A 25813-nucleotide genomic window follows, 5' to 3' on the forward strand; every position below is an offset into this window, starting at 1 on the left:
GCAGGTGGGCAGGCAGGCAGGCGGGCGGGCAGGTGGGGGGGGCAGGCAGGCAGCTTTCCAGGAGCACCAGCAGCCAGACATTGCTCCCCATGCTTTGGGCTGCCGCTCCTTTTCTCCATGACTCTGTGCAACCACATCTTAAATGGCTTCAAGCATCTGGCTACGCCTCCTATCAAGACTGGATGAGTGATGATCTCCTTGGACTTTATAAATATCGATCATTGTTCTGGAAGCAGCTCAGCAGACAGGAGCTACTCTTCAGCCCCAGCTCCTGTGCTCCTGGAGAAGAGGCTGTGGTGACTCACAGTCCATACACTTTAAACTGGAGTGTGTGGTGGTGCTTAGGGATCCTTGGCTGGCCATGCTCACTGCTCCAAAGCCTCCTGTGAACAAGCCAGGAACATGGTTACTTTGCCCACAGCTTCCAGTGGGATAAGGCACCACCGGCCCTAGCACAGTCCAGTGCAACTTCCTGCAGCGCTGCGTGACACCCCCCCTCCAAGGGACCAAGCCCACAGCCTCACTTGTTTATGCCAACACACGCCAGTGCAGCGGAATGGGGCTGCTGCTGCATCTCTGCAGCCTGTCTGGTGGAGCAGCCTGGACAGCCTGCTGGCTTGCCCTGCTCCTGAAACGCCCTTCCACCTGCTCATAAACTTTCCATTTCCATGAAGGCTTTGTCTTGCATTTGATCCCTGAGACAATTTCTTCCTATGGGGGCACAGCAGGAGAGAGAGCCAAGCGCAGCTGGCTGCTCCCCCCCAGCTGTCGGACGTGCCCGCAGCATGCGCTGGCACGGCAGGCATCACCCAGGCAGGGCTCCTTAGATGTCTCAGGGAGGAGGTGATACGATTTTCCTGCCCTTCCTCCAGGGGATCTTCAAATCCCTCGACTCTCACAGAGCAACACTGTTTCATCTGTTTGAAGGAGGCAGCAACCCAGGAAGAGTTGGATGGAGGAAGCAAAGTTTGGGGAGCTCAGCAGAAAAGATTAAAACATCCTGTTTTCCAGCGTTGATAGCTATCTTCCCCTCCATCAGCAGCTCTGCTGATCTGCTCTGTGCATCACTACCATGGCGTCCCTGACCCGCAATGGGCGCAGGGACAGAGGCACCCCTGACCTCCAGGAAGAGGAACATGAGCAGCTTGAGAAATGTGTTTTTCTTTCCAGCCTGAGCTGCAGTGCCCTGGCCTCAAGTGCACTTGCCAGCTGAAACGCACTTCAGGCTGAAAGCAGACGCAGAAACTGCTCTGAGTGGGGTTAGCAGATCACTCACCCAGGAAGGCTCCAGCATGAGGCCAGGCTCGCGGTGTCACTGGGTTGCTATCAGTGCCACATGTACGGCCCAGCAGCCAGAGGGAACAGCCAGGCCCTTCCTCAGAATCCCCGGCTTTCTCCCGTGCATTAGCACCAACCTGCTGGCCGTGGGTGGCTTTGCTCGCAGCAGCGGCCGCTCCTCATCTTCTGGCACACAGAGCCCTGCCTCAGCTGCAGGGGAAAAAAGGCCCTATCGATTGTACGTGCCGCTGTTCATTCAAGCAGCGCTTGTCGTGACAGGGCAGCAGCAGCTATAGCTGTCCTTCCCCTGGAACAGCGCAGAGCAGCCGTCCTTCTCGAGAGCCAGGAGCTGCTGGAGAGGGCAGGACACACGGATGGCGTCTGCTCGTGTACTCTGACCTCCCCAGTCCCGAGGGCCGCAAGCGGTGGGCGAGGAGGGGAGGCATGCCCTAAAATCTGCCATCCCTGGTGCGCAGAACGTACCTTACTGAAATGACAAAAATCACAACCGCGGTACAAACCACAGTTAAATGCGCTTACAAAGTAAAACCACTATTCATACGTGATTATACTGGACACAGATGCAGTATCAGCGCTCTTAAAGGAAACGCCAGTATTTCTTCACTTAAGCTTTAACAAACCTCCAGTTTGATTATGCAGACTTAAAACTCAGTATATACTGGTGAGTTACGAGCATGAGGAGCTGTGCGGTGTTCAGGGTTAATCCTCAGGTTCTGTCTTCGGCTCTTTGTAAATCTACCTGCTTTTCTCCAGTGTTAACCTTGAATTCAACCAGATGAAATCTAGGCGCAATTGGTCCCCTGCTTCTTTTCCATTAGCTGATGATTGAATCTGACTTAGCAGCTCCATGGCTTGACCTCTAGAAGACTGACACCAGATCTCGGAAGCCTGTCTACACAAGAGTACGATTTTAAGTAGCAATAGGATGTCTGTGAGAGCTCCACCGCCAGCCTATGCTTCCCTCAAGGAAGGAGGAAAGGAATGGAAGTGCTGATCAAAAAGGGCCTCCCCACAGTGCCAGGGTAATGGAACATCCTTCCTGGAAGTGCGGAGAGTCCAGGAGGCATTCAGGGAGGCTCTGGTGAGAAGAAACAACGAGCAGTGGGATTTCAAATAGTCCTTCCCTCAAAGGAAAGCCGCAAATTGTTTTTTTTCTTGAATGGAGTAAATCAATATGATAAGCAAACAACTCTCCAAAGTAGGCACATGACAAATTGGAAGATGACAAAGGGCAGAAATTTCTGTTTATTTATTCCTCTTTAAAATTACTTAAAAGGAAATGTAAAACACTATTTAAAAAAAAGAGGGGATTCAAAATATCGAGAAGCTGAAAATAAAACCACAAAGGAGGCATTACAAGGTTAGCAGAGCATAGAAAGCATAGTTAGTATAAAACAGATTTACAGTCTCAGTGAACAGCAAATTCATGGTGCCCATGTAAATGGAACAGCATGTGATCTGCCCCTACCCTCTGTCATGAAAAATTATTTTGTCATTTTGTTTTATTGTAGTACGGGATAGGAAAACACAACAATTTTAAAAAGCAACATTTTCAACTGGAAGAGAGAAACATTAAAAATATGATATTGCTCTGTAGGCACTGATAAATATTTTTCTATGGTGAAAGAGCGTGCCAAAGCAGAATTCAAAACTGCAGAATTCAAAATTGCATAATTCCTTAAAATGATATGGCCCTGGTGTGACTGCAAAGAACAACTAGCTATGCCATTTCTCTGGCACTGCCTGACCGCAGCCCTGCCCACTACGAACCATCTGCAACGCTGGAGTTCGGACAGGGCTAGGCAGACACAACAGGCAGCAATACTGGAAATCGAGAGCGTCCCCTGACAAGTCAGAGCGCTCTGACAGCTCAGAACCAGGAACGAAGAGCAGCTGTGTGTGCCTGCCAAGGCTTTCACTCGGCATCTTTCTAGTTACTTGAGGTGCTGAGACCTAGTAAGGAGCGAACAGGAGCATGAAAAGGTGGCTGCCCACAGGTCTGCTTAGAAATAGCTGCTCTGGTGGGCAGCGGTGCTGGTAGGGCAGCTGCAAGTGCTGCCCAAGCTCGCCATCGGCAGACGAGCGCTTCCCTCTCCCCTCGCTGAGCACAGGCAGCTGTAACGTGACTTAAGCCCTCCTCTGCAGAGCGCTCTCACCAGACTACGGAGCCCTTCTGTCCTCTGAGGGCAGGGATGTGGATTTCACTAGGATCTGCAAAAAAATCAGCTCCAAGCAATTGGGGGAGGGCACCCCAAAGCAGATTTTTACCTTGCAAGCATCCTCACTGCTGAGGCTTGTCCTCCCCTACCTGTTTTGGCACGCGCAGTGCCCGGCTCCCCCGCACTGGTGAGCACGATGCCTGAGATTAGCAGTCCCAAGCCCCAGGGTCCCTGCGCACAGGGGATGAAAGGTGCGTGTCAGTCTTCTGTTCTACTAGGGACACTCTGGCTTGAAAAAGTCAGTTTTTAAAAGACGCCACGGCAGGAAGCAGTTAATCAAACATGTCCTCAAACATGCGCTGCCCCATGGCTATGTAAACCTCTTTTTCCTCTGGCGTCATCTGGGCCACCAGCTCAGGGCGCTGGCTCACTTGGCTGTATGAGTGTGGACGCCCAGCCACTGTGACAGTGGGGTCTTCTGCCACCACCTCAAACTCTTCATCTTCATCCTCATCCTCCAGCCCGTATGTTGTGGTGGCCGTGGTGGGAGGGCGGGGAGGGGATTCCTCCTCTGACTCACTTGTCTCACTCTCGGAGTCACTAGCGTTGGCACCAGAGAGAGGAGCAGCACCTCCGACGGTGACTGTTGAAGCAGAAGGCGTCTTCTTCTCGTGGATAAGCAGGGCACGCATCACCTCCTCGTTATCATCCAGAGCTGCCCGGCCCTCCTCACGCTCCTGGAAGGCACCCAGATCCCGGCTCCCTGCAAACAGACAAAGGGAATGATTGCTTCCTCACAGAGATCTGCCTAATGGCCCTGAAGGCTTTCTGCACCCATATGAATTCCTGCCACAGAGCACGCCTGGCCAAGTCACACCCGCTCTCGATACCTCCTCTCCCTTAAAAGCCAGAGGTAGTCATGTTTCTTCTCATAACAGCAGAGCAAGTATTGACATGTCCTGGGAGTTGGGAGGTCTGGAGTCAGTGCAGCTCCCAGCTGGGAGCCTCAGCCAGGAGCACATCACAAGAGAAGACAAAAAACGTATGGGGAGCAGGCACCTGGAAATTAGCCCCTCGCGGGAGATGTCCAGCCCAGGTGCCCCCCAGCCGGGCTGATGCGCTTCCCTGGCTGTGGAGCAGACAGCAGCCCTGGGGACCTGCGTCTGCCCTTCCAGGCACCCACAGCCCATGCTGCCACTTGCCAGAGAGACAGCGAGTACCTCGGTGCTGTTCCACAGGTGACTGAGCACAGGCTGTTTCCTTTGTGTCCCTTTGCTTCCTCAGCCTGGAGGACTTGCGGTCAAGACCAAGACAACTGTGTTGTCGGTGGTTGTTGTCTGTGTGTTGCCAGCACAGACCATAAGTGCAGCCCCCAAACCAGGCTGAGCTCCCCACGTAAGGATTAAAATGGAGAAGCAGATGAATCCAGGCGGATGGGGAGTACATGGAAACTGTGTGTTACAGAACAACGTTCCAAGCAGGTGTCTCTGGTAAGCTCAGAGGTGCACCTACCAGGCAGGAAGGGAAAAAGCTCATTACAGGAGGAACGTGGCTGTGCTGTCGAGCAGGACCTACCTCATCAGGCGGATGCAGCGTACAGCTTGCAGCCAAGCTGCACAGCAGCTTAAACCAGCTCCGGCTCTCCAAGCTGAAACAGCCCAGCCAGCCACCCTGGCTCCCTACCCGACTTCTTATCTGCAGGGGACCGCGGGCTCCCTGCTGACGGACACGCGTGTCCTCTTTCAGGAAGCTTGGCAGCACAGTAGCTGGGAGGGTTTGACGTCTGCAGTTCATGGATTCAAAAGGTAAAATTCTGTTCAAAAAGGGGGCATTCTGCAGAAAACCTCTCCTAATCCTACATTGGATGAGAGGGCTGTGAGTCCACCCAGGACCAATAAAACCTGCGGCAGTATGGAAAGAAAGAAAAAAAAAAACAAACCAAAACAAATAAAAAATAGAGAACCTTATGTAAAAACACAGCCTAAAAAGTAGGATAGATTCCTTGTGGCAAACTTTCCATCTTGCACCAAAAGACGTTGCCTATGAACAACTGCTGGAGCTGAGGTGACGGCATTCTGCCTTCATACATTAATGCCACTTCTCCAAGGCATGGACCCTCGTGGTTTCAGCTCCCCATCCAGGCACCTGGCACCCAAGCCTATCCTCCCGGGGTCAAAAATGCACTGGTTATTTTTTTCAACCCGAGATGAAAAAATGCTATGAAACAGGTAAACTAGGGAAGTAAGTTATGAGTTTAGCAGTAAAAGCCAAGGGAGTTTGTGGTCACTCCTTTCCTGCAGTAAAATAAAGGCCAAAAGACCCACCCTTAATGTCACTGGACTTGTGTTTTCCTTGTAAATAAAACTGTAGTAATGGGTGACAGCTACAACTACTAATATTAGCACACTGGCAAAATTCTTGAAAGGAAGAACAAAGGTGTTGTGTTGGCAGCCTTGTGCTCAGCTCGTTGCTTGTGCCTGTCGAGCCTCAGAGGCTACTGGAGAGCATCTCTGTGAAATAACATCGTAGCTCATTGCACGGAGAGCTGTGAAGTGACCACAGCCTGAGGGAGCTCCGCAAGGTCTGGCTTTGTGGCTCAGGAACGGGGCTGTGTCTTGCTTGCAAGCACTGTTCCTGCCACATCCAAGCAATGAATCTTTTCTGCCAACATTCACAAGTTTCTGTCCTCCCCGTTTATGTCCCCCAAGAACTACCGAAATGTGTGGCAGCAGCGATTTCAGGCTATTTCCACAAGTCCCCTCTTTGACCTTCAGTAGCGGCAGAGGTTAAGCAGCGATGCCATGGTGCCGTAAGGAGATACACTCCCCCTCCATGTCCTTTAGTGGCATTTGAGGAACATTTATCTGTGTAGACTGAAAGCCATGCTGAGGAGCCAATATAAAACTACAGGTGAACTGAATGTCTAGCAGAAAAATGGGGTGAGAACTCACCATGGCTGGTGAGTAACAACATCTGCTACAGACTACAGAGGAGGCTGTTTCAGTCACCTCACTTTCCTATTTGGAAAATGCTTTGGGATCTGTATGCTTGAAAGATGCTGCAGGTGAACAAGATCATTAGATATATTCTGACCGTGATTTCACATCTGTTTCTTCACTTCCACTCTACCTACATACTCCACTCCTCTCCTGATCACTGCACTGGTTCCAGGGTCTCACACTCACACGTGCGGTTCCCTTTGCCATCTGCTCTTCCGAGGGCATCAACAGTTTCAGTCTATAATCTTTAAATGACTTGGAAGATGGCATCTATTTATTCACTCTTCTAACAATCATAAAAGGTCTCTATTTTCTATTTGTAGTGTGTTAGCTTAAATAGCACATTTACCAAAGCAGAATATTTCTACTAGCGGTTACAAGATCTTGACTATGGTCTACAGACAGTCTGATACCAACACAAATGAAAATAAAAGCCAAGATAATGAGAAACGAACAGAAGACTCACCTGCCACGGTGACAGACCTTCCTTCCTACTCTACTTCCAGAAGCTTTATTTCTGACGCAGTCTTCTTATAAAACACATTTTGAAAAACAATTGGCAAGAAAAAGGCTGAGAGCAGAAAACCACTGCTGGTAAATCTGGTGGGCTTCAGTCACTGAATGATAATAAAAGTTATTTTTCATCAGTGACCTATCAGAGAGGCAGTTTTCTAGATAAAGCTGAAAGACCTTCACCTAGAAGCAATAAACTCTCAAGGTGGAAGATGTAACAGATAATTAACATTTTAGAAGCCCAGAAACGATTTTGCGGACAGCTCGGCTTTACTGACCTAGATTTTAATCCTGGATCTAATAAATCAGATTTTTTTACGTCTGCCTACACACAGGTGCTTTGCACAGCAGAGGGGAGCAGAGAAAATCTGGAGTGTTGGGAGCAGCAGCTGTACACACACAGGGGAACATGTTTTTGACAGCACTCTAAAAGCACCACATAAGCAGAGCAGTACTTCTGCCCTGTGCGTTTTCTTACCATCTTTGATTTCATCAGGGTCATACGCTCCCTGCACCGTGCTCTCCCGTAGCCAAATTGGCCTCTCTCTGGCTGGCTTTCCTTCACTTGCAGACCGGTTAAGATCTTCCTGGTCTTCCATGTTGATGACAACGTTCTGGGTATACAAGTCCTCGTATGATGGTCCCTTTGTAGACCATGCTTCCCGATGGTGTCCACCTGCAAGGCCAGCTGCTGTCCCCGAGCCAGTTCCAGCTGCACGCTCCTTGCTACATAAAAATTCAAAAAGAGAAAAACAGAGCGCTCAGAAGCCTTCCTTGGCCAGCCCTGCAACACTTCAGCTACGATTACTTATCTCCCATGATCTGCACCGAGAACTTGCACTCTCATTTCTAACATGTGGTGCCAGGAATTTCTTCACCAGCTTGCTGGTTTGGAGAACGTGGGGATCTCTAATGGCAAACCCCGCATGACTCCGTGGCAACATCCACAACAGACACTGAAAAGAAGAGGCAGCCCTAAAGCTGCTGGCGCACTCGTGTAAAAACAAACATCAAACCCCAGAACACCCTGAAATAAAAGCCACAGTAGCAAAACATAGTCGGGCAGTGATCTGGTATTTGGAAAAGCCTCTTATTTGGCCTTCACACAGCAACCATGTACCACTGGAAGAAAGCACTGAAGTTTAAACAAGTCCGATGGCAGGTCCAGAGACCCAGCATGCTCAGATGTGTGAACCACGATGAATCACAGGACTCGTGAAGGAGTTAACCCACCATGAAAAACACAGTTCAAACCTCTGCTTGAATCGTGAGTGACGATGGACACGATAAGCCGCGTCTCCTGCGTTACACAGGAGATATGTACTGCCCACAGGCACAGCCCTGGGAGGACTGGGGAGGCCAGGCAGAGGAGAAAGATGGGAGGGCACCTTCAAATCAGAGACCGGGGCAAAGGGCTTTGTGCGGTGATGGTGTGTGGGAGGAGGCAAGACAGAAGTGCTGTTACTCTGGAAAAGCTGGAGAAAGAAAGGCGATGACCGTCACCAAGTCACCAAGCCCTCCTTTGTTTCCTGAGAGGAGCTGCCACCAGCACATTCTCCAGGGCTCAGGGGACTGACGAAGAAAAGAAACATCCCTGCTTGGATCTGATGGGAAGAGGACATCAGGTGGAGTATTTTCTGCACAGTGATGGCAATGAGCCTAAAATACTCTGGTCTGTGCTGCTACATATGCATCGATCAGGGAAAGCAGCTGAACGGAAACTCACTACGTTCTGGGTGGGGAAAGCCAAATGTGACCGTTCCTCTACTTCAGGATCACATTTAATCTTCCCAGAGAGATGGATCCGCTGCAGCCTGCCCACCCTTAGCCACATCACTTCAGTCATCTGACAGCCAGTGGTACCTACGGATTTTCACAGCTAACAGTCCTCCCTGGATTCCTCTCGTCCAGAGCAAATCCATCAAGGATACTCGAAGTGTCCCTGTTCTGCTGCCAGCTGAGGCAGCAGGAGCTGCCAGTAAGCATGGCTCGGTCACCGCTTTCTGCCCAACAGCCCCTCCTCCAACGGAGCAGCTCAAAATCAGATTGCCGTTGGAGAAGACCTGAGTAATGCGCAACTTTTTTAATCAGCAAGGACTTAACCGCTACTTGATGAGCTAATTCTGCTGGATTTTTAGGGGCAAACAGTGAGGGGAAAATACATAGGGAGATGATCATCGCTCTTCCCCAGATCAAAAATATTGGTGTGTTCAGCTGCAGGTCGGATTGAGGGCTACTCGCAGCCTCCCAGCAGTGGCTTTGCTGGGGTCTGTTCGCAAAACACGTGACAGCATCCATGTTAGCGCGTGTCCACACACTAACTGGTTCTCTCCTGCAGCCAGCCCTGCCAGGAGAGCTTCACAGCAGCCTTGAATTTTGGGGCAGAAGATGCATGCACACGTATTGCTTATACAACCTAAGGAACCACACAGAGACCTTCTTCCCAGTGTGTTATTTCAAGTGCTGGTACCTTTCAGCTCTCCAAGACAGGCGTGTGTTCTGTGAAAAGCACCACTCTGCTTCCCACACAATAGAATTCTCTAACTAGCGTTTCCCTGACGATTTTATGTAATCCACTTTCCTCACACGATACACAATGCAGCTCTCCCTCCCCACGACTGCAGCGTGACAGCTAAACCCTCAGCAGCGCCAGGGACTGCCTAATAACGCTTTTGCACACAGGTCCCCGTAAGCATGCTTGAAATGGACTTTTTTTCCTACATAGTATCATTTAGCAGCAAAACACTTATTCCATGATGGCAGGAACATTTCAAAAATGAAAGTAACAAGCCTTAAGAGACACCTACAGTACCCATGACTTTAAGCCATCTACTGCAATGTCCTACACTTAGGTGGAACCATCTAGATGCTTTCTGACTACTTTCAGACCCCAGTGAGCTTTGCCAACGTGCATCAATTTCCTTCCTTGTTTGTGGAACTGCATCTTCAGCGACACTGTTGGTAGGAGCGAGCAACCCCTTGAGACTACGTGACTGGGGGAATACTCCTCAGGGCAAGAGGAGACCTTGCTGCTCAGCGACCCCGTTCCAAAGTACAGGATTGACCACCACAGATCTGGCGCTGGCAACAAACCAGTTGTGCGAGCTGCCTTACAAGCAGCACGGAGTAGGTGAAGGGAATGCACTCTTAAATTCTCCCTCTCTTAGATCCAGGATCTGCTTTCTCTCCCCTCGGTCCAGACTCCGCATGGCCATCCTGCAGTCGGCAGCTGCGGCAGGTCAGTGGCCCAGGTGTGGCATGTGGCTACATTTGCTCAGTTACCCGCCAGCTGGTTTACCTTGATGGAAATCCCTTAACGAGCAGTTAGCTGCCTTTAGAGGCAACATAAATAATCCTTGCCATAGGTGAGGTATGGACCACAGAAACCACACTGTGCAATGGGGAAACAGCTTGAAATTTTCATCTCAGTCCTGCTCAGACTATTAAGAAAAGGTCTCGCGTAATGGGGATAAGTCTTTTTGTGCCATGTTTGAAATAAAGCATTTTTTCACTGCTGCTCTTAAGAGCTTCAACTTCACAGCAGACAACCCATGGTCCTTGATAGCATGACCACAGAAAATTAATTCTGTGAAGATTTTTCTTCTATAAAATCATGCTATTTTGACATAAGAAAATGGAGGGGTTATTAAGGTCCATCTGTTTTAGAAAACCACAGAGAAGGGCTTAGGTAAAGCAGGTTTTTTTCAAAACCTGTGGGGCTAATTCATGTTCTGCCAAGATTAAGAAAATTAATGACCTCCTAGAAAGATATAAATGAAGATCAGCCCAGTTTCCCACAGCAGGTGAATGACAGTTATGCAATGTCAGTGTGGTCGCTTCATGCTGTAAGTCTCCTGAAAACACACGAAGCCGCCTGTGTTGGCGCCAACACCAGACACAGGCACTTCGTGACCTTTTCTGTTTGTTTCAGAATCACCAAATGTCAGTTTTGTCAATGCTTTCAGACACTCAAGAGTCCATAAAAATAGAGAGAATAAATAATCCAGGGTTTGGCACTTTCAAAAAAAATCTCACAGCGGTGCTTTCATGCAATTGGCTGCTTTGCATTAATAAGTGTTAATAAATAATTAAATCATTGTATGTGCTGAAGCAAGTTGTGTTCAAGTAACCATTTAAAAAGCCGCCTATTTATTTTGTCATTCCTTGCACAGAGTAATTAATCATTTACAATGTTTTTAAGTATTTAAGAGTCAAGTAAGTGGGTGCTGGTTTTAATCATGGGACTGCACTGGACTTCTGCTGTGATAATTTCTTGGGCACAGAAGGGGAAGACTGAGAAATTACCCTCTTTTTGGTGGGGTTATCCCAGTTCTACTACTCAAACTACAGAAAAGGGTTTTTAAAGCAAAGTCTAGCGATTCAACTTGGGCATAAAGGCTTCAAAGAATTCCCGTATCACCAAAGACATGTTGAGCGACCTTCGAAAAATCTCTTCCCCTCTCTATATTGCTTCTGTTTTTCCATCAGAACGATGAGGAAAATTAGCTACCTTCTTGGCTAGAAAAAGATTATAAATAGATGAAGAAATTTTTATTATATTAATTAGAAACTGTCTAGCATGAATATATGAGAAATATTCTCTCCCAAGGTTAGCCTGAGAGGAAAAAAAAAAAAAAAAAAAAAGGGTATCCTGCTTGCTCTGCCATTAAGTAAAGCCAGGCACCCCAAGGCTCTGTGGGAATGCTTCCCCTCATGGTACATCCCCCCCTCCATGCGTTTAATTTATTTATTTTAAACACAGAGAAGCGCATCACATTTCACCACAGCTGACAAAACTGACAGCTCCCCACATCTTTCTGCATTATTTAAACATCATCTGTTTTTCTACAGCTAGGAATGTTCTGAAAGAAAGTGTCATTTCCCATGGGTAGGAACATTTTTAAAGAGTTTTTGACGATAACATAGTCTCCTCCCAAAAAGAAGAGGTGTGTAACAAGTAGGAGAAAATCAGAAGAAAAAGGCACCCTTATTATAAGTAATGCCTTCAGACTAGAATGATGTTACATGTGGGTTTGAAACGCAAGGTATAGAACGCAGATAGCTTAGTTTCAAAAGCTGGATAGAAGCAAAAGGAATAGATGAAAGAAAGATAAGGGTCTGAGAGAAAGACGACAGTGTAGATGGCACCTTCATGAGAGCCTTGCCGAACGACTGCACTTTGCATTTCTTAAATACTGCGGCAAGGGCTTGGTATACCTACCCGCTGCAGCACAGCCAGCAGCAGGTAATTCGTGTACCCCACCCCATGGAAAACTACAGGCAGGAGGCTGACCAGAAGCATAGTCATCTGCCTTGTTTAGCAGAAACTGGTTATGGCCCTTTGTATCCTTCTAAACATACATTCCTTGGGGAATCTGTCAGTTGCTTGCACAGCTGGTGCTGGACAAGGAAGTCCTCAAGGCAGCCAGAGGCTGCACCAGGTCTGGGAAAGCCTCACAGAGCAGAGGGACCGACTGCAAGGAAGCAGCGCAGCGAGAGAAGAGCAGGCGCGTTCCCACCTCTGCTTCAGGGCAGGAATCTCTGTGGGTTCTGGCTCCAGGATCTCATAGGCTAGGTTAACGTCTTCTGTCTCACGAAGCAGCGCATAGATGGGCTCGATCTGCTCATTAAATCTTGCCACGAGTGTCCTTGCATCCTTTTTGGGCATGGCCGACTCATCTTCTTCCACTTCAGTCTCACAGAAAGTACAGCGGAAAGTTCCTAGAATGAGAAAAAGTTGCTAAGCACTGGAAGGAGAGCAGCAGGCCCGGCTCTTACACAGCCTTTCAAGAGCAGTGCTTTGCTCTCTCCTTAGCTCGATGCTAAAGAGCCTTTCTCCCCCTGACGATCCCTTCCCACACGCAGTGTACCTGGTTATTATTTAAGCAGACAACAAAGCAAGCATTTTGATGCCATCCAGTGATACCCAGGTGGGTACAGTTCCTCGCTCTGAAAAGCCCAGATGGGTTGCAGTACCTCTACTGAGACATCTCCTAATCTTACTCCCTCTTTCATGCTGCACATTTTAAATGTCAGCTACGACTGGGCTGTGATAAAAGGCTATACAATATACTCTTAGGAATTCACATATCGTCTGTTTTTCAGGTGCTTGTGCTGGCATCTCCCAGGCCACCTGAACAGGCTAATTTCACAATGAAACAGGGTATAGTTTTACACTGCACCAACCAGCCTGCAGTAACTGCTGCTGGTATAACCATTTTTATTCTGCAACTACTGGAGAGAGAGAGAAAAAAATAAAAAATAAAATAAGAGGCTTCTCATCATGTTTCAGGGCCCAAACATGCAAAACAGTCATTGCTGCAGAGCAGCAAATGCAAAAACTTATCCCACCTAACCTCCAACTTGACTTTTCCAAATTAAGAATGGCAAGATAAGAATTGTATGAATGGCAATTAAGAATAAGCTCATTTTACAGACTTCACCAGGATCTATAAAAACAGGTCAAACAGAAAGGCAACTGAAATGGTTGCATGGCAATGCAGTTACAAAAAACCTACTGAACTCCTCCACAGCAGGCTTATTCATTCTCACCGCTCCATCTGCAAGTAGGACCCTTGGGGCAGTGCACGCACAGTAGGACTTTACCATATGGTCCACTACGAGGGGAGCAACACGGTGTAATGACTTATCCTTGCAAGTGCTGGACTGAGAACATACCAGTGCCGCCTCAGAACGCTTACATCCAGAGTGATGCTCACAGGCTTCTCGACTTCCCTGCTCCCTGTGGGATTGTTTAATTTAACTGTTCTGTGACACCTCTACACATCTAGCATCATCTCTCAATACCCCAGCGTAGAAAGGAAAAGATCTTTTTACCAACGGGGAGCCTGAGAACAGGTCGTATCAGGGAAACAATAAGCTTATGTATAAAAATCGGAATTAGAATCAGTAATGAAGCCTACTGTATCACCGATGCTATGTACAAACACAGTCGAAAGAATGGGGTTTGCCCAGGGCACACAGGCACAACGTAATGAAGGCTTCTGGTATCTTGTTTTGCTGCTTACACAGACTTGCTAGTCTTGTCACTTCATTTTTCAGTGTATCTCCTTCTCTGCCTGTAATACAGTGATAAAACCAGACCTAACTTCTTCACTGATTGCTGTGAGGGCTAGACAATGCTTGCATGCTTCTTGGAGAGCCCTCAAAAGCACTGTTTATGGCAGAAATCAGATCTGTTGCCTCTCATCACAGCCTGTAAAGATGCAGTCCTCTACCCTGGCAAAAGTAGCTCTTGCTCATCGTTACTCATTAATTAATGTGTGTTGTATACGTGACCTGTAATACGTACACACTTCATGCAATAGACTCTTTAGGAAATCCGCCTTATCTACATGTAAAAGCCAGAGCACCCAACAACAGCAGTATGTAAAGGAAAGGATAAGTGGATAAAGTCTTCTTTTCTCCCATCCAAGCATGAAACAGTCTGCTTATTTTTTTTCAGGCTATAAAGATTGCCCCTACTGATTCAAAACCTGTACATTATATAAGCTGTCAGCCCAGCAAAATCTGAAGCCAAAGTTTGATCTCCTTATCCCACATCTGAGGCTATTGGCATGACATACTGGCAAACAAGTTGAATCCATTTAAAATAATTAGCACATCTCAGTTCCCATAATGGACTAAGTGAACAGACGCAGATTAATGAGGAAAACTCCCCTCTTTTTACACCCCCCAAAAGTCCTGTTACATGTTCCTGAGACAGCTCAGACTTTTCACACTTCGGTCTGTGAACCCCATGAGTATTTGCAAAAGATTAAGATCGTAGGGAGAATGGTTCCAATTCAGAGCACCAAAAAATCAGAAAGTAAATACAGCTCTAATGAAATGGAACTCCTAAAGCTATCATGGATTTGCTGCAACTTCCACCCCTCAGGGTTCTTAATAAGAAAAAAAAAAGTTAATAGATGAATTATGTAAAGAACCTGGGAATGACTGAAATGACAAGCTTCCTCCATTAATATGCTGGGTTTTTTTGAAGTGATGCAGCATTTCACAAGAGGCATATGTGATTAGAGAACCAGGAAGTTGCTTTGCCACAGCAGATGGCATTTATATGTTGCAAACCTCTTTCGTTAGACTGTAAGAGGTCACAAAATGTCACCAGAGCTTTTATGACATGGCACATCACATCAGCAGTGACACATGTTCCTTACAGATATGGACTCAATGTGACAAATGTGAAGTGGAGGCCATCCAAAGGCTCAGAATGGCAATGTTCCCACTGCGCCGATGTATTTCCTTCTTCAGCCCTTACACAACTAATAGTTTTCCATTCAAATATGCTGCATAAACCAGGACAAGTGGACATCCTGGAGCAAACAGACATGAGGCTTGCCTGCATCTTGGAAATGCTAATGGAAAGTGCATCTATCCCCTCTTTCCACACATGCTCAGGCCCTCAGCAGACATCTCTGGGTACACGTTGAAAACCAGCCATCTGAAAGAGATCTCCTCATCTGCTCCCAGACTCTCCAGGGCAGGTACGCTGGTAATCTGGCTCCCCAGGGCACAATAAGATTAAAGCAGCTCAAGCTTTGAAGTATAGGGCCAGAATATTTCGAGATAATTCCTAATGACTTGATTTCACTTGAGAGAAGGATAAGGTCAACCACCCACACGCACTGCATGCATGATGTCCAAGCGTGCCTGCTGCATCTGGTACAATTAACACATTTAGCTGGCTATAGCCTCCTGAGTCCAAGCCCAGGTCCTGCTCACACCTTTTGCCAAGGGTTCAAGCTTCACCTCCGGCCCAACAAGGTGTCTTCCACTGTGCCCTTTGCGATACTGCCCCACACCCTCACTACTCTGATGCTTACAAACTCTTTTTCAACCTAAACTTACTCTCATTAATTTCAAACCATGCCCAAAAAATGCCCAAAACCACACCTCAGCACAGCTAGCTGCCATCTTGCTGTTAATCCTTCAGGTCTGTTTACAAACTGCTGTTATGCATCCCCCCCATCTTCATTTTGCAAGTCTCAATAAGCCCCGCGTTCTTCTTTGCCTTTTCAAACCAGCCACCCATTCCCCCGCCCATGCTAGCAGCCTCACTGGGCACTCTCTCCAGTTCGATCCCATCTTTCTGCTGTAAAGCTGGAAGTATACACAAGCATCCAGACGAGTTCTCCCCAAAGCCCAACACCATTAGTGCTTCTCTGATAGCCTTTGAGACCTTTTAAGATCGCAGGGTAACATCATGAAAGTGCTGCCTCAATTATCACAAAATCTCACGACACCCCCAGATCTTTTTTGCTCCTTCGTAGTTTCCAGTTGATGAACTCCAGGTTTATAGGAGACATTTGCATTAGATGCTAGGTGCATGACACTGTAACTTCATACTATAACCTTTCAGCACCTTTTTATTCCTCCAGCCTTCATCCTCATCATATACTTGATTCTTGACTGTTGTGGCACAAAACATTAAGCTAATTTATTTTCAAAATCTCCCACAACCTTCTTTTAGAAGTAGCATTATTGCCATTACGTGGAGAATGAGCTAAGGCACAGATGGCAATATTTCAGCAGGATCTGCTGATTTGAGCAGTACTTGATTTGAGATGCCTAAGAAATGCTTTTCTGAAACTTCTGTCTCAGAAAAGAACGTGCAGTATTTTTATCATTCTTCTTCCAGGCTCTAGAATCAGGCATCTCAAACGAGTTAGGTACAACTGCTCATGATAGCCTTTGCAAAGTTTTACTCAAAATTACTAGTCCAATGCCACACAGAAACCAGACCAGATCTGGAGGACCAGATCATGTTCCTGTGGCTACTACAGTAATTTTAAGTAATTCCCCGAGTCTCCCACTGCACCTTTTTCCTTCTTCTGCAGCAAGCCAGACAAAAAGTGCACTGTATGTGCACAGCTCTTCTCTCTCACTAAGCAAAGCACATGTTTTCTGGGGGGAAAAACCCCATTATGTCACAGAGAAAAAGTTACAGGATGAATAAGCAACTTGAATTTCAGCATCCCTAACTGTGAGTGCTTCATTTACTGTTGGAAAGAGAATATTAAGACCCTGAGGAAAGGATAGCAGTTGCTGACAGGAATCCGGACAAACGCCTCCTGCCACGTGCTGTTGTGCCAACAGCCACATGGTTCATCTGCAGCCACGACGCCCTCGGTTCTGCCGAGACCTCTGCCACTGGGCTCAACAAAGACGAGATGACAACCTGCTGTGCCGCAGGGGCAGCAGGACACCTTGCCTGCTTGCTTCCTGGCAACAGAGGGAGGATGAGAAGGAAACACCGTGGGTCCTGCTCCAGGTTCTTGAAAGCAATGTGCTTTGTGGGAACCTGCTACCCTACCTGCCAGCCCCAAGCCTGAGGTTTCCTACCCAGTGCTTCCCATCTGGTCCCACCCCAGTTCCAGGCTTCTCCCCGCTCTGATGGTCCTAGTCTCCTTGCTAGCGAGTCCTGCTTTCTCAGCCCCGGCTTCTATCACTTCTCCATCCACCCTTCTTTTCCTGGGCTGCTTTTTCCAGCCTCAGCCTCTCCCCACTCCCATGCCTCTCTGCCCCACGCTCTTTGATCAGCTAATCCTACTTCTTAATTTGAGCCTTCGTCATCAGATTAATTTCCTGTTTCAAGCCAGAGAGGCAGAAGATCTTTTCACAGCACAGGCCGTCATTCGGAACAATATAACACAGGCTAAGGAACAGACATTTCTCCAGTCTCCTCTTCCATTTTCTCATCAGCCCATTCTTCAATACAGCCAAACGGGGTTTTGATTAGATTTTCCTAAGCAATTTAAACTTAGTCAGATGCACAGAATGGGAAAAAGTCAGCATGAAGTAAGTGTCTGACAAAGTGAACAGAAGAAAAAACACAGAGCAATTCCTGTGCCCGCCCTCCATGAACGATCCAAGCTCATGTAATGGAAATACTTAGTAACCTAAGTAATAGGCACTGCTGTCAATACAAATTATAATTAACTGCCTGTCATTTCTCATCGATTTTCAAGATTTACAGGACTGTTTACAACAGCACCTAAAGGCATTTCTCTCCTGAATCATTAAAGACACAAAGAGTAGGCCGACTGGCTACAACAGGCTTGGATCATTAGTTACTGCAACATACTCCACATCAGGATATAAGGATACTCACCTACTAGAAGTACCAACCTGAGGGGTTAAAGTGAAGCAAAAAGAGTTGTAATTACCTTAATGGATTGAGCTCATAACAGCTAATTGTTAAAACTGTTGATTGTTAACTGGATTAATGATGATGCAGATTAGACTGTAAGAGCTGTTGATCTTTAGTGATTCCCAGACTCAAACAGACTTCTTAGCCCTCATTAAACTGTCCCTGTTAGCAGCCCAGCGTCTCCAGTGGCAAATGTGCTCCTGCCCCACCAAAAAGTCTCCTGTTGATTTTATCCAGTAGCCTTCCCTGGCCCCATCTCTCTTTTCTCCCAATACTGGAGACCTGTAGTCCCAAGTACATTTGTATTCACATTCAGTTTCCAAAACCCCAGTTGCTTTAGGGAGAAAATGGAGAAAGCCACCAATAAAATCTCTCCTGAACGCTGCAGCAATACCATTCTCTCTTGCAAGTAATTCAATGTTGCTACACATGCATTACGAGAGCACAGTGTTACATAAAATGTAATGCCACAGCTCATCTTCCTAAGACAGGTTTCATGGTCCACTGGATCTCTATCTCTTGAGGACACTCCACAGCCCAGGGCTGACTGCAGATACTCTATCCTGAAATGTGACACAGAAAGTGTATGGTTTTATATTAGTCCTGTTTGGGATGGACCAGAGCAGACACTGCTGTCACAGCTTCTCACAGTCAAAACCAAACACTGGACCACGTGTAGGAAATGTCAGCATTTTGGGAAGATTTGCTAACCCCACTTCTGGAATAAAACATCCAGCTTTGCCATTGAAACCTCGCATGCATCAGGTTTCATCCCAGCAGCCTGAAAAGGCTCGCTTCAACATTTCTGACTATAGGGAAGATAGGTGTATTGCAACTGAGATGAGTAACCTCAGTCAGGGATGGTGCCAGAGCAAAGCCAGAACACGCGGGTGATACCTGGAAGCAGGGAACTGGAAAGTATGTGGGATGGTGCTGCCCCAAGGAGCTGGGCAGCACAGTGGCTGCGGTTTGGGGCGCAGGACGCAGCACCCCTACGAATGGCGCTGCAACCAAGTGGTGACACTCACCAGGTGAGGTCTGTGCAGACAGGAACGTGGACTGCTAAATGCAGCATCTGCCCCCAAAACTGACAGCTCTCTTCATAGCAGGCTGAGAAAGTACAGCATCTCCTCTGTCCCTTCGCATGCTTTCCTGAAGAGGTACCACCAGGTACACACAATTAGGATTATGGGCAGGAAGGACACCAACAACCAAGGCTGCCATATGCATCCCATTATCAGATCCTAGACTGACATTTGCTAAAAGATAATGTGATATAAAAGATATCACAGTTCTGCCTCAGATGAGCGAGGAAGCGTGTGGAGTGCACGTTTATAAAATGTCAGGCACGGCAGTTCAACTTAAAATGGGGCTAGGAACAAATACTGTAACTAATACTGTTATCTGAAGAGAGACTTTAATCTCCATGAATTCTTCTGCAGTATCTGAATTCCTAAGAAAGTTCTGTTATCTACTGTTTACAAATGGGATCAAGACCCCAAAATGGAGGGAGGAGGGGCGGGGAAGTCTTTAAAATTTTATATGCCCCAAATCTAGATCCAGTTTCTCCCAGGTCTGTATGTACTCTAGCTTAAATCCTACCGAGTCAACAGCTATGAGATCAATACTTCTCAGTACCAGACCATAAGGTTTTAAGACAGGTTTCTGTGAATTAGAGAACGAGCAAGGGCCATTCACCTGCAAACTGCTTGTTTTCACGGACCTATTCAATAAGAAACAGGACTGTACAGTAGAGGCAGCAGGATAAAATCCAGGTCCTTGGGACAGCACTCAGCTGTGTAGCCCACGTGTAACAGGTTTGGGAAGGAGTCTTACATACTTCTGCCCTCCAAATCAGCCTTCAAAAAAGGTTTATTCTATGAATTCATTAAGTGCAAAACCCAGTATTTGATCATACAATTCAACACCATTTCATAACCCGTGCACATCAAGATACAGCTCTGGCTTTTGAGTACCTGATTTTGAGCCTTAATAATGCCTCTTAAATGTTTTTCTTGTTTAATGCAGATTCAGAGTATTCAACTGCCCACCAGGTATTAAACAGAGTAAACATTTCATTTGGGATTAATGTCAATCAGTTTCTTTTTAAAGGTTCTATTATTGTAATATAGACATAGCAGACACAGCATTTAAGGGCACTTATGCAGTAGCACTATTTCTGATTCAGATGAGGTAATTCTGCCAGAAAAGTGTTCAAGAAGGTTCAAAACTGCAACTCACCAACATATGAAAAATGATCAAAACAATTTGTTTAAAAAATAAAAACAAGATGGCAACTTACAACAGCAACAACAAAAAGATAAAGGCATACTCTTAAACACACAGCAGGATTAGCAAGAGATGAAAGAAAGGTATTTTATAATTGCCATTAACCAGTGTCTCACTATAATCAGAAGGAAATTTCACTTAGCCAGTGCATATGTTCATGTATTATTTATTCTCCTTGACAGCAGTGTGTAAATGTATAAAAATTGAGGGACTGGCAGTCCTGGAAACAGAAGGTCTCTCTGTTAAGCTGAAGAGCGGATTTTACTCAGGCAGTTACATTATCTTAGGCATAATTTGGAAAAATGGTGGTGCTGGAATGTTATTACAGATGGCCAAGAAGAGTGTCCAGCACTTGTTCTGGACTCTCTTGGCAGAAAATGAACCCTGCTGGCAACAATAAAAGTAGGAATTGCTGAGATAAGACACGCTTCAACACCTTTGAATACATATGGACAGCATTTTTCTTCCCTGAAAATCTCCAGCATTTAGGGACAGGGAAACAGAAGGTTTCAGAGGCTCGTTCCAGCCTCTCCTCCTGTTTCAGGCAATAGCAAACATAAAATCCTTCCCATGCCTGAGATCCATTTCTTAAACTACACCAGCACTTCTGATTTTCTGGAAGAGATCTCTTCTTCCATGCTTGCTGCCACTGCCCAATCCCTTCAGTAACAGATTCCCTGAGGAGAGAGATGTACCACTCTGGCACACCTACTATGCTACTTGTAGTCAAAAAGGGATCCCAATTCAATAGGTGGAGGCTCAGAAATGCCAACAGCTGAAACCCTTTCTTTTCAAATTCTCCTCAGAGTTAACATGTAGCAAGAAAAAATCCCTACTGCATGAGATTCCTCCACAAAGCTACTAGGGCCGCCAACAGAGAACAATACAGATTAATAAAAAGATTTAAAAATATCATTTTCTCTCCATTATAATAAACTCCAGTTAAAAAGAAGGGTACCCAAGGGAATATGCCATGGATGCCAAGGTTTTGCATTTCACACAAATCTGCTCATGTACATACAAGAAATCTATTAAAAAACAAAGAGCAAGAAAGAAATCCTTAAGCCACGGTCCCGAGGCAGTATCTGAAAGGCTGACAGGGCCAGTGTCAGAAGCATGTGTTTCCATACCGGCGCCTCAAGCAGTGGCCAGCCTCGGGATGGCAACAGCTGACAATGGCACGAAGGAAGAAGCAAGGCAGCGAGCTCCAAGCCAGGGCGTTGTTCCCAGCTTTATTTTCAATGGCACCACACAATGGGCCAACATCAAGAGGACAAGCTGCTCTTCGGTCCACTTTTTCCTTTTTGTTTTCCAAAAGGCTTTGAAAGCCTTTCACAACGAACAGAGCAGGTTTTTCAGATGCTGGTTACTTAAAAACAAAGACTACAACCAGCATAGACATCATGTCAACCTTCTTGCTGAAGGTCTGGAATAGCTCATGGGCAATACTCGCCAGCTGTTTAGTGGCGTACGAGATGATGCTCCTAGCCTGCAGTTTTTGAAAGATGCCCCAGCAATGCAAAAATATGCAATAATATGTGATAAGCACAAGTATTGCTCTTCAGCTGACTTTTTGCAATTCGCTTGTTGCTGGACATACAAAGAATACATGTTAGCATTTTCTACTCGGCTAACCTGTGTTCGCAGCTACACAAAAAACATAATAGATCCCCTCCTGAAACTTATGCGTGTACGCTTTGCCTGGAAGTGGCACCTTTAAACTGCTGCCTTACATAGTATTCTAATAAATCTATTGATTCTTTTCGTATTTCTCACATTTTATCACATGAAGCCTCGCTTGTTACCTGCCATCAAGAAAACTGGAATATCCATGTATTCTTTTTTGTACCGCCCTTCTACCCTCTCCATCCATGTAAAGCTATCAGAGCAATGGGAGCAGCACAGAAAGCTGGGGCATCACTTTGCAGCTGAGGCCATGGCTGGCAAGACAGACCCCGTTTTCTCATTAAATAGAAGAGAAAGCAAATGGAAACAGCAGCTCCTCAGGACCAAGCTGAGCTCCAAACAGCAGGATGGTGCCAGAATTGCCATGGAGAGAAACAAGCTGGCGGTTTCTAAGTCAGAATTGCACAGATGCCAGCAGGTAACCTGGAGCACAAAGGGAATTTAACACAGGCTAGGCCTACAACAATGTTGGGAAAAGAAATTGGGGCAGGGAATAACAGGGCAGCAGGTGAAATGTGCGGGAGAAATTGCTGAGGCTGCTCAAATGCTGGCCCACAACACTGAGCAGGGTCTCTTGTGAAGCCAGGAACGAGGTCTGGGTAGCTCTGTCCCAGCTGCCTCAGAGAAAAAAAAGCAACTGGGGAGATTTATTTTTTACCTTACCAGAGAATGACCTTATCTATCCCTTTTCTTCTGACTTGTGCAATGGGAACCACATAGGCCTAATAGGCGAGAGGGACTAAAACAACAGCATGGCCTAGTGGGACCCTCACAAGTGCCATGGGCAAATGTTAAAACCCAGAATTTCTGCCAACAACCCTTCAGCGACTGAATTCCCGGCACTCTCACCTCTACTGCCTGCATGGAAAGGAGGTGTTGTTTTCAATTACTGCTCTTTTTAGAGGAAAAACGTCTTCTACAGCTAAGGGCAATTTTTGCCTTGAGTACTGCAGTCTCCCATCACAGGTTTCATGGTAAAACTGAGTAATGCTCACCGACGGAGCCAGGCACCTCCGCACTGCAGGGTTTGCACAGAACCTTGTCTTAGCAGCATCCAACCACTTACAAAGATTTAAAGAGCAAGCCAGCCCATGTGCACGTAACTTTCTTTAAACTGTGCTTTCACTCCAGCAACTTGCATGCCAAAAGAAGCAGTTTGGAAGGGCAAGGGCAATGCAATAAACCGGATCCTGAGATTCTTTCTATATTAAAAAACCAAGTAAGACAGGGCAATTCAGGTCATAGAGATACAAAATACCAAGAGTCCATTCTTCCTGCAGGGCCACAAAGGAGAACTGGTCAGAAACAAAGCCAGCAAGACTAGCTTTCCCATTCAGCCTGACCTACACATAACAAGAAATAAGCCAGTAATTTATTTCCACGCTCATCATTTGCAACACTAGCAATACAAAAGGACTTGTTCATATCTGGTGTATTTTAACAGTGTTCCTGACCTGAAGAATACTGCTGTTGCAGATAACCTACTAGTGATTTGCCTTCTTACTCAAGGAACTGTTAAGGAGGGACACTGATGAAGCTTATAGTAATGACAGACAAAAGCAATAAAAAGCCTCCTTGACATCTGCAAATTTTGAGAGTCCAGAGAGACCACCTCTCTTTATGTCACTCTACCTTATTTCTGCATTAATTTCTTCTTACTGCTAACGTCTCAAATTAGATCACCTGAAAAATAAGAGTTGAAGCTTAATTCAGCCTTGCCTTGTCTCCCACTCACTGCTACATACAGAGCCCTCAGATTATTTTGCATAGCAAGTATCTCTTTAACACCCTAAAACAGCACTACCATTTAAAAAAGTAAGTATAAAAGACAAGAAGAGCTGTTAAAAAACGTGAAGAAATATCCAACTTCATCCCACCTTTTGTATTTTACATTGTATGTTTGTGGAGAACACGCTATTTAGGTTAGACCGTATGGACCTGACATAAAGTATTTAATGTATCACCAGAAACATCTTTCAAAACAAAACCCACAATAATAACATAAATTACACCATAGCAAAACAAAATGTATCTTCGAACATCAGACTGGACATACACTGAGATGCCATGACAGCCTGGACAACAGAAGCTGAAGACACAAAATAAGAAATTCAGTTTAACAAATGTTACTAGGTTAACAAAATAACTGACAGGTTACCTAAGAGGACTTAGCGATTGAAATTTACTGTTGATTTTCGTTACAAAACAATAATGAAAAGGTACTCCCTATTTTATTTCTTAATATGATCAAACAAAAAACCTACTAATTATTACACCATTTCATTAACCTCTCAAGTCAAACAGGGAAAAAAAAAAAGCAAAGGTTACATGGATAAACTACCCTTCAGGCTGCTAAACATCAAAACTCTGGAGCTGTACCTCTGGTACTGCCTTTCACCTTAATGTGATGAGTCAGTTTTTGCCTCATCTGTTTTGTGAGTGTATAGAGAGTGGTTGTGAAGTGTTTTGAGCACAGCAAGTACCAAGTCCTTTCCTCTGACACACACCACAAACCCAAACCAGGCACATCCATGGATAACGTTTTATGCTATCCATACAGATAGTGCTCGTAAAGTTCCTATAAACCTCTTAAATGTTTTTATTTCTGATCATCTACAATTCCACCAAGCAAATCAAGAAGAAAGTGACCGAGTTTTTCCCAGTTGTTTTGTAGGAGCTAGGCATACCTGCAGACACAGAAAAGAGCATGAATACATTAAAAAAAACCACAAAACCAAAGCCTAAAAACATTCATGTTTTTCTCTTTATATAGTCTTTTTTCCATCAGAAACTTCTCGTATCTTCAAAAGCAAGCGCTCCTCCGATACCTCACTTTACAGAGCTGCTTCTCTGCTCTTCCTTCCCTTTTCCCAGGGGGAACAGTGGCTTCACTGATCATGTGCCACAACAGCTCCTGATTAAATCTGATAGACAACCAGCAGTTAGCTGGCACATCATCATCATCGCCCTAGGATGAACAATAATCTGCCTCGCCATCTGCTCCCAGATTTATTTTTAACCTGTCATCGCTCCCTCCAGTGCAGTGAGCGTGGCAGGAACCGCACACGGTCCCCTGGAAGTGCTGTGCTGTAAGGCGGTGGCGGGGGGCAAGGGGAGAACGTCCAGTTGTGTGCCCCTGAGCATCATGGTGGATAGGAAACAGATGGATAAATGCAGGATCAAAGAAAAATTGCTTCTTCACCATAGGGGTAGGCAACTGCCTGCTCTCCTCCAGCAGACAGAGCATGCCTGCTGTTTTTTCAGTTCTTTGGGCAAGTTTGGTAACATTAAATGGTCAAAGTTAGTAGGAGAAGTAGGGTGATGTATACTGACCATTTACAGAGGCCCATGCAAAATTTCAACGTAAAAGCTTTTTTGATCACTTTGGTTCACCTCTGAAAGTTAGAACTATACAGCGTTCACAGACAGACACTGCCCCGAGCAAGCTGTGCTGTTGTGCCGGTTAGTCTCAGCCTATGTCATCCTTTGCGTTGTGTGGACTTGACTCATTAATTTCCTTCGAAGAGGTGCACCAAGATGTTCTAGCAGCGCGGGAAGCCAGCTGGAAGCCCCGGGAAGGACATAAACACAGGCTTAATAAAGTGGTAAGGCAGTAAGGAGGTTCATTTTGTAACCACATGGCCATGCTCACTGCCTTCGTGCTCACTTTCAGGTACAGCAGTACAGTCCAGGAGGTG

General features: G+C 46.1%; 1 protein-coding gene across 2 annotated transcripts in view; it reads right to left on the bottom strand.

Moving 5' to 3' along the window:
• Positions 1-2533: 2533 nt before the first annotated feature.
• Positions 2534-25813, bottom strand: part of GTF2E1 (general transcription factor IIE subunit 1) — a 52640-nt gene continuing 29360 nt past the window's right edge. For both annotated transcript variants that reach the window (XM_055712159.1, XM_005433323.4), the window contains exons 3-5: positions 12490-12691; positions 7449-7696; positions 2534-4221 (exon numbers count right to left, since the gene is read on the bottom strand). In XM_055712159.1, the coding sequence (XP_055568134.1) occupies positions 3791-4221; positions 7449-7696; positions 12490-12691 (881 nt within the window). In that variant the 3' untranslated portion in view covers positions 2534-3790. The remainder of the gene's footprint in view (positions 4222-7448; positions 7697-12489; positions 12692-25813) is intronic.

This window comes from Falco cherrug, chromosome 5 (assembly GCF_023634085.1).
Source record: "Falco cherrug isolate bFalChe1 chromosome 5, bFalChe1.pri, whole genome shotgun sequence".
NCBI lineage: Eukaryota > Metazoa > Chordata > Aves > Falconiformes > Falconidae > Falco > Falco cherrug.